The sequence below is a fragment of the Atta cephalotes genome, assembly GCF_000143395.1.
Source record: "Atta cephalotes unplaced genomic scaffold scaffold00003, whole genome shotgun sequence".
Taxonomy (NCBI): domain Eukaryota; kingdom Metazoa; phylum Arthropoda; class Insecta; order Hymenoptera; family Formicidae; genus Atta; species Atta cephalotes.
This window is the reverse complement of record NW_012130067.1, coordinates 6,434,150-6,443,644: the sequence shown is the minus strand read 5'-3', so window position 1 is coordinate 6,443,644 and position 9,495 is coordinate 6,434,150. Positions and strand designations below refer to the sequence as shown.

The 9,495-nt window shown below is 36.3% G+C and overlaps 2 protein-coding genes across 2 annotated transcripts in view; one reads left to right on the top strand and one right to left on the bottom strand.

The window, feature by feature from the left end:
- LOC105625784 (A disintegrin and metalloproteinase with thrombospondin motifs 6-like) overlaps window positions 1-3,306 on the top strand; it is a 44,274-nt gene extending 40,968 nt beyond the window's left edge. The window contains exons 12-15 of the mRNA XM_012207102.1: window positions 155-275; window positions 479-593; window positions 1,619-1,869; window positions 2,526-3,306. Coding sequence (XP_012062492.1) covers window positions 155-275; window positions 479-593; window positions 1,619-1,869; window positions 2,526-3,306 — 1,268 coding nt within the window. The remainder of the gene's footprint in view (window positions 1-154; window positions 276-478; window positions 594-1,618; window positions 1,870-2,525) is intronic.
- Window positions 3,307-4,509: 1,203 nt separating this feature from the next.
- Window positions 4,510-9,495, bottom strand: part of LOC105625782 (A disintegrin and metalloproteinase with thrombospondin motifs 7-like) — a 13,558-nt gene continuing 8,572 nt past the window's right edge. Inside the window, exons 11-18 of the mRNA XM_012207101.1 lie at window positions 9,064-9,300; window positions 8,017-8,140; window positions 7,804-7,930; window positions 7,500-7,620; window positions 6,910-7,053; window positions 6,694-6,812; window positions 5,614-5,783; window positions 4,510-5,114 (exon numbers count right to left, since the gene is read on the bottom strand). Of these exons, the coding sequence (XP_012062491.1) occupies window positions 4,510-5,114; window positions 5,614-5,783; window positions 6,694-6,812; window positions 6,910-7,053; window positions 7,500-7,620; window positions 7,804-7,930; window positions 8,017-8,140; window positions 9,064-9,300 (1,647 nt within the window). The remainder of the gene's footprint in view (window positions 5,115-5,613; window positions 5,784-6,693; window positions 6,813-6,909; window positions 7,054-7,499; window positions 7,621-7,803; window positions 7,931-8,016; window positions 8,141-9,063; window positions 9,301-9,495) is intronic.

The following is a 9,495-nucleotide window of genomic DNA, read 5'->3' as shown; positions in this document are numbered from 1 at the left end:
GAGAGAGAGAGAGAGCACGATTCGCGACAGCCCAATGATTCTTTTCGCATTGCGCAACAACACGATGCGCCAAAATTGGAATCTCGACGAATAATATTTATATCACGCATAGTAGTTCCTTGCAATAATCTTCCGAACGAATTTTCGTGTTAAGGACTCAAGAAAATAATAGACGTGCCGGTCGGTGCCAGAAATATTCGCGTCGAGGAGACAGAACCAACTAAATCCAGAATCGTAGTGCACACAAGAAATACGAAAACTGTGTTGATCGATGGGTAAAGGAAATTTTTCTAACACATAAGTTATAACACATTTATGTTATAATCTCGAGAAAGCCGTCACCGGATGTATTTACTGTCTCATCAAATATCGCGAATAATATCTTTAATTCGAGATCCTCCTTAATCTTTTCACATATCAGACAAATAAAGATAATAGTTTCACTCTGTAAATTAACAACGCGGTATGATTATTTCAGCAACCGTTTAGGAATGTTCAATGTACCGGGTTCCAAGGCGTGGCTGGGAATGATAAGGCCGAGGCAGGAAGCTTTGAATATACCGGGACCCGTCACTGAGGACTTGACTATATTGGTAAACATAATAAGCGCACTCTGCTAATTAGTTGCTATTCTTGGCAAATCGATAACGTATCTCAAACAAGGTTCGAACTTGAATATGTACTATCGACAGAAATGCACAAAGAGAAATATTCTCTTAAGAACACTTTATTCATTTAAAATCATCGTACTGCTATAATAATCAACTGCTAATTATCTTCAAAGGAAGTGAGTTTTAAAATCCGAGTTCTTTTTTTCAAATATAATTTGTGACCCGAATAAAGTTCGCAACATTTTACAAAACGGCTAAAACTTAATTTTTTATTTCTGAAAATGTGACGTTTAGTGTAGTGTCTATTTTCTCATTTTTATACTAAAGTAATTGCCAAGTTATTTTAAAAAGTACGCTGAGAGAAAAGTTTTTAGTACATGTAATTATAATTACATGATAAAATATTACGATAAGAAGCTCTATTTTTATAGTTAATATTGCTATAATATCAGTTATTTTAAAAGTGATTTTTTATTGCAACGATATTGCTTTGCTTAAAATGAGAGTCTACACAATATAAGTTAAATAATCTTCATATTTAAAAAAATATTGTTTACTTCGCACTAGCTTCACTCGCTTTTTTATTTATTTCTAAATTTTTTCGCTTCTTTTTATCTTCTCTAATATTTTCACGGCACACTTGGAAACTCTTTATGATACATCAGGGTGACGCGACACATTGGTTGAAAAAACCTTATTTATACTAAAAAGAAATATATTTATGATTATTTCCTGAAAACGAGTATAAAATTATACGAGTATCAAATCCCCATTTTGAAAAAAACAACAATAAATTCTTTTTAGTAAAAAATTATAAATATAATGCATATGTATTATTACTAAAATTATAACATTAATTAGTAATTATAAAATTAAGATCTTGATCATAATTATATTACCATGCAATTAAAGTTATAAATATCAAAAACTATTCCGTCAGTAAACATTAAAGATAAAGTTAATTTTATCCTTCTGCAGAATTTCTTTGACAGCTAGTAGTTTGATAGGTTTTAGCAAAGGAGAACGTTACGTTGAAATACTCATTAGGATTGAAGCAACGAACTCCCCGTAAACACGAGTTCACATGGGACTACATCGATTGGGAGAAATGCTCGGCAGGTTGCGGCCCGGGAGAACAGATATCGAAACCTCGTTGCATCGAGAAAATCGGCGGACTAGTAGACGATAAATTTTGTAGAAACATCACTAAACCAGACGCAAAAGTCAGACCATGCAATCAAGCTCCCTGTATACCGCGGCAAGTTTATATTTTTATAATTTTTTTACATTTAAAATATTCATGAACTTATTAGATCTCATATAAGAAAAACTGTCTATAATTTTTAACGAAACTCGATATATAATAGTATTAAAATTGATTTGCATGTCAAAGAACTTGCATCACATATTCATTTATTTTACAGACAATAAACTGAAAAAAATTTCTGGTTGAAAATGTACGAATTAGAATTTTCTGGTTAAATTTATTAGAATTCTAGTTGTAGTGAGAGAGATAACCGGAATTCTGATTGATACAATATTTTTTGTAAAATTGACTAAGATTCTTATTTTTACTAAAATAATTATATCAATCAGAATTCTAGTTATCTCAACTAGAATTCCAATAAATTTAAGAAGATTCGTCCATTTTTCACCAGAATTACTTTTTAATCTATTATTTAATCCAACCAGATCATTTTTTCGATGTAGTATAATAATAATAATTTTATACACACACATCATCCTTATATCTTCACTTTATATAAATCATATCATGTTTGCGCATCGAACAGACTTGTCATTATTATCTTGAGGAACTAACGAAGGGACATGATACTATACGCGATAATCACCGTCGCCCCGCTGTCGCCAGCTAATTAAAAGCCTCGCTCTTATCGTCGGGCGCGATTTCAGGTGGATCATTGGTGAGTGGCAAGGCTGTACACCGTGTACGCCAGGCTGCAAGAGAAGGCGCGCTGTCAAATGTGTACGACCCGTTGGCCGTGGCGAGCAGGATCTCGACGTGATCGAGGACAGCTACTGCCAAGGACCGAAGCCAAGGGAGTCAGCGTCTTGCGAAGTCAGCCGACGACGACGAGAAGACAGCAAACGTGGCAGCAAACTCTTCTCAGCTCGGGCGAGCATGCCAACGCGACAAAACGACTTGATTAGAGCTGCTAAAGTGCCCGCTAAGACAGCTTTAAACGATGCCATCGTAGAGGACCGACATCCAGGTGATCTCTCCATATGGACAGGACATTCGTCTAATCGCTCTTGTTTCATCGGTACCGGGTACGTTAATGCGCTTCCAAATGAAGCAATGACTTTAATTTCGGCGGACGCGATTCGAAATTCGATAAAAACTCGTCGAGATCGTTCTCAGACAGATAAAAAATCAGGGAACGCATCGAATGATAAGGAGAACATGAGCGCGAATAAGATTAAGAAGGGTGAGGTAGTGATTGATAAGGAGGACATTCGAAATCTAACGCTCACGATTATTCTGGAACGCGATGAGAAGAATGTCATTACGAATTTTCCGAAGGATTTTGAGCCTCGTCCGCCGGAGAATAGCACGGAATTCACCTTGATCGGCATGGACGCCCTCAGATACATACAAAGAATTCAGGAAGAAGCGCGCGCGTCTCCCGAGGTCTCGATTTTTCGCGAACGACGTACATGCGATACACAATGAAGTAGATCGATGGCGCAAATGATCGCGAGAAGAAACTCGAACGCGATGAAAGAGAAAAGAATTTATTATCATACGAGGACATACGTGGATATATCGATTACTCTCGAGCGCGAAGCGTACGAAGCGACGCTCTTTCAGCACGGCATCAGCGCAGCGGCGCCGGCGCGGACGCGGGCGCGAACGAGTGGAAAGAGCACGCGTCTGGAAGACGAATCTGCGTCGATTCAAGCGATGGTTACGCGATCCATCAAGAAAACTTTTACGAGTCGTTGAGTAGAACGACGGCGCGTTGCTCTTGAGCAAGTAACGTGCGGCGCGTGCAAATTGCTCGATGCTCAAAGTGATAAAAACAATCGTTATGTTATACGACCAAATTATACTTATGGCGCATGCTTTTATACAGGCGTATCGCATTTTAACGATCGGATACCAGAAAATGTCCCACGTCGATTGTTGGGAGCTGCCAGAGATGAATCGCTCGATTAAATCAACAATGTTGTTTGAGTCCAGCTAACGCAGGCATAATTGACGGTAAAGCGGCGATAGATCTGCTAGAATCCGAAGATAATCTCTCAATATGTGGCGGTACATGCGGCGAGGATGACGGGCGACATAAATTACAGCTGAACGACACGAGGAGGCTGATTTCCCGCGACCCACTAATGAGTCTCGCTGTGCATTGATCTTTCCAGATCCATCGTTCGCTGTGTTATTTATGGCGAGAGCCATAACATATAAGCTATACTTTGTAATGATTACAGACGTTCCCTTTCCTCTTAATGTCCTGGGGGTATCATAGGGAAATGCCTGGCGCGCGACATTTTCTTGTAGCAATAAAGATTAAGTGGTAAAAGAAATGCCGCGCGAGTCATTAATCTTGACTTTTGTACTCGTTCCACCTGGATTCCGCAATACGGATGTCCGTTCGTCTGTCTGCCAAGCGTTATATCGCTGAACGATATTTTCTGTTCGCCGCACGCCGCTTTTCGTATTACGTGTACGTTTTATTTGACTTGACGGCCTTCATGCCGTCAAGCTAATCAATCACGTACGACATGAATCAGCAAGCCTCGTAACACAGCATATAATGCTAACTTTTCGATCTATATCTAAATATTCATATATTTCTGAAACTTAAACATGGACAACAAATACATACGAAGATAACATACATTTATCGCAATATTTAATTTCTTTTTTTACTCAACGCTTTTTTTCCGCATTGTCGACGAACTGAGATGAATTGAGAGCTTTGTTCGCAATAACAGAAACAGCGGGCGGGCTTGCTGTTTGATTACGATGGGATAACTGTTGGATAAGTTTAAGCGCTTCAGCACCTTTGTACACCTTCTTCTTGCTCGTGTCGATACCAACACCGACGAGATCGCCGGCTTCTTGGAATGCCTTATCCGACAGATTAGCCTGAAGAGACTCGTCCATGTACGGCGCCTGTATCAATACAACATTCTCGATGGGTACTGAATCCAAAATGATGGATCCTGGCTTCGGCGTAGTGAATTTCTCTTCCGTGTCACAGGTGCGCTTATGCTTGTCCTCGTTTGTCATCGCCCAATCGTAAAGGACCTGTCGGAAGTTTCGAGCAGCGCTCCTATCTTCAAGTCTATCGTCATCGCGCAACTTGTCGCGGGATTTCTCCAAGTAACGAGCTAGACCTAGATCGACGAATCTGTCGATCATTCTCCGTTGATCATCTAGTGACAAGCTCTCCTTCTCTTTTTCATCAATAAGCTCCTGCTCATCGGACCGTCGTGTTTTCTTAGAACACATTATTCTGCAGGGTCTTGTACCTGATACGAATACATTTCACGAATACATCGACGGAATTATTATTATGTCTTAAATTTTTCAACACAAAAAGAACGGTTTTACTGCACTGGGATTCTGTAACTCCTAATGATAGTGTCATTATCGTTATATTGTTATGGCGCAGCTTTTTTATATATATCATAATATCTGCGTAATGATAATACAACAATATCGATATTATTAAGAATTACATAATAGAATCCCAATGAAGTATCTAAAAATTTAGCTAAATACAAATCTGATAATAACTTTGTTAAACTATCAAAATAATTCTGTTTTACATATTTTATAACCAGCTCAAGCTGATTGTTAGAATGTCTGCTGGTTGCTAGAAATTTCTAATTTATTATAACGAAAATAAAATTATTAATTTTTGGATTTATATCCAACTAAATTTTCGATATTTCAACAAAATCGTTCTTTCCGTAAAGATATTATCATATTACATAAAAAAATGTTAAGAATGAATCACATTAGTACCTATACATTCTTCTTTTTGTCTCGGTACACGACCTTTGCACGCGTCTAGATTTGCTTGCACATCGTCTTCCCCAGGCCTGGCACCTGGCCTTACGCATTGAACCTTGCGATGTTTCATACCCTTTTTCCCGTCGCAAGCATTGCATTTACTCCATTGACTCACTCTCCATCTACATATACGACCGGCGACGGACATGGATTTATTTGCTTTACATTAGATTCGTCGAGCGGACGCTAATGTGCGCACAAAAACGCTAGATCGTTGTTTATGCGACGCTGAGTTAACATCTTATTTATCAGCAAACGTATGCGGGTATAAGTGCGTAGTACTACGTCATCGTTATAGAAGGAACTAAGATCGATGGAGCGGAAGTCAATAGCGTTCAGATTTTTATCTCAACGTCGCGTCATGAGTATTATTTGAATTCGTTATTGTTGTTAGAACATTAATGAGTTATATTTTCTTGCTATTAAGGAATACAAAAAATTTTTATTATTATATTCAGAAGAAAATGTATTAAATTTCAATAAATATTTGTTTCATAGTTAGTACTAACTTAACATTTACTTATAAAAGGTAAATAAATATTTATTCTCTAAATAAAAAAATAATAATTAATTATCAAATTAATGATTCTTGTACCAAATATATAATTACATTTAGTAAATATTCAGCTAGTACTATTCAAGTAAACTACTATTCAAGTAAATATTTATTAAAATTTACATTTTTTTCTCAGTATATTTTTTTGTTGCTACGAAATCTAGCTACTAGAAATAAAAAAGCATTAATCCGAAAAATCTCGAATTTTACATTATGTTGTAATATAACTACGTATTTATCTTTTTTCTATAAAATATTAAATATCTTTTTTCTATAAAATATTTCTATAAAATATTCTATACAATATATTTTATTTTACTGACGTTTTATTTCATAAAATACGTTTTATTTTATTATTAACTTAAAAATATTGCTCCATTCAAGGAATTATCTTATTACGAAATTATTTTAACGATTTGTATTGTCTATATTCACTGTCATGTGGAACTTGCAGACATCTGAAACTTGTGACTTACTTTGCGGGACAAGGGACCTGATTGCAGATGCGGCTCTTTGCTTCCGGACGCGGTATACCGTCGCAGAAGTTCGGTGTCACTCGCCCGCCCTGTTCTTCTATGCAGGACGCCTCAGATATCTACGCAAATCGATGACACGTCCTTCGCATAAAAGCGGTCGCACTCGCGGTCGCATTAGGCATCCGCATGTATGTGTAACGTTGTCATATAAATTACCATTGTGCCACCGTCGCACTTAGCGCTGCATTGTGACCATTCGATAAAGTCCCACATATACTTGGGCGTGTATGATGTATTCGTTGAACTCACGTAATATCTGTAATTTATTCCAGGATTGTCTCGAGGATTGAAGAATGCATACTAAAAAATTGGAAAGACAAAAATTATGTGATATACTTTAAATATTTTCTAACATTTTATTGATATAATATAGTACACAAAAGACTTCGAAACTTTAACTAAATGACAATTATTGGAAGACACTTTTAATCCATAATTTGAGAATTATAGATATATTTGCAATGTAAATTATGATAATAAATATAGATATATTTCATTATCATAATTTACATTGCAATTAAAGATTATAAAAGTAAAATATTTACAACAATTTTGTGAAAATTGTGTAATTTACAAAAAATAAATTTATAGTCTTATACAAAAGCTAAAGAATAAAGATATATTCATGGTACTGAATTTTTATATGGTGAAACATATATTATATATGATGCAAAATTAGTAATTACATCATACATCATACACATGATAACATATCGAGATAATCGTTAGAAAATGACATAATTTACTTGTATCTCGATATCTTCGGATATCGGGCCTTTCATTTCCACTACTTCCTTATCCGGCTCCGGATGCGTATAGATAATCATTGTTCCAGCACACTCGTAATCTCCGCTTTTAAACTCACGACTACGCGAACGATATCATAAAAAACACGAGTACGTCATAAAAATGCGTTATGCGCTTTATCATCGTTACGAAAAGCATGTGTATTTTTTCCAAGGCATTTACGTGTTGCATTTATGGGTGTTACAAATTAAAGACGAAAGAAAGTAAAGAAAGGAGAACGAATAGAGTTACACAGAAGCTCACTTGTCTCCATTGATGCAGTATGTTTTAGCTTTTTCGAGTTTTACGGCCAGTATGTTCTGGCTGGGTTTTCTCTCGGAAACCTGCACGCTTCGAGCTCCCTTCGGAATTGTCACGATCTTCACATACGCTGGAAAGAAAAAGCAGCGATAAATCACGAGAAAAAACTACGCGATTCCATTTGACAAACTGTGAACACAATCACTGAATTTTTACCGCTCCGTAACGCTGTTTCAGTAAACTCGCCCACCACCGGACTGCATTTGGTTCCATCGCCTTTACATATGCCACATTTATCTTCGATTGCGTACGAGTCTATCACCCAATCGCATCCAACTCTCTACAGTACGAAAAACATGTAACATTTGACATGATAAGAATTATAAATGCCATACACGTAAATTTCTTTAACTCTCCGATGGCACGGCGTCTTTTAAAGCACCTTTGATATTTTGATTATGAATTCTGGTAGATAAATTTAAATCTGTGAAAATAAGTAAAATACAATCCAAACTCTATGATAAAATCTCGTTGCTAAAGCTTTAACAGAATATACTTTACCAGAATTGTTTTACATTTTTATCTGAAATAAAATAAAAAAATTTGCTTTGTTTCTCAAAGATCCCTATTGCTGACGGAAAAGATAAAATTCCAGGTTATCAGCAGAGAGTTAAAAATTCGCAAGAAATATTCGAAAAAAAATAAAAAATATTTCCTTTAATAAAATATTAATTCAACTATAAATTTTATTGTCGTGTCGTCTATTTGAATTATATTACAATTTCAATAAATTTACATCGTTATTCAATGATAGATAGCCAATGCTAACTATTAAAATAATTACAAATGTGCATAAATATCAAAAATTTAATTTCAGTAAAGTAATGCTAAAGGCATATCATAGAAATGTGGATATTTACTGCATGTACTATTGGTTGAACATATAGTATCCAGGATAATTCTAGTTAAATAAGAATTTCGACTTGAAGACATTTCTAAAAGAATCAATAAAATTTGAATACATAGAAAATCCGAAACAATAGGACTTTTTTAACTTGTAATATTTGCAAATTATATGCATATATAATAAATGTAGATATTTTTAAAAAAGATAAACTGAATATATATATATATATATATACATGAGAAATACTGGGAAAATTTTTAGTTTTGGTGAATTTTATCGAATCAACATGACAATCCTAGCATGAATAGAGATTTCTCAGCAAGGCGATTCCATTTCAAAAAGTTACAATTTCACACCCTGCACGTTCCGGAGATGCACATGTAGTTTGTTCCAGCTTTGCAGGGTGTCGAATCGTTCGCCGTTGGCGAGATCTTCACATAGGTTTGTTTCTCGTTGATGCAGTAAAGCGCGCAGGGTTCTAATTTCGGGTCCATGTATGGCTTCCATTGATGGAGCCCGTCCGTCAGAATCTCCTCGTTGTCGTGTTCCGAGCACTGTACTGCACGGTACGGCGGTTTTGTCGGGTCGCAAGGCTGCGCAATTTAACGCGGAACGTTACGGCGAATGTGTGACGAAATTCCATGCGGGATGGTATACGGGAGAATTGCGACAGCGTAGAGAATCGTCGTACGAGCAAAAAGAATTAAAACGTTTCGCCGAGCCCCATCACGGAGATGCTCGCGGCAATAATACTCTCTCTCTCTCTCTCTCTCTCTCTCTCTTCTCTC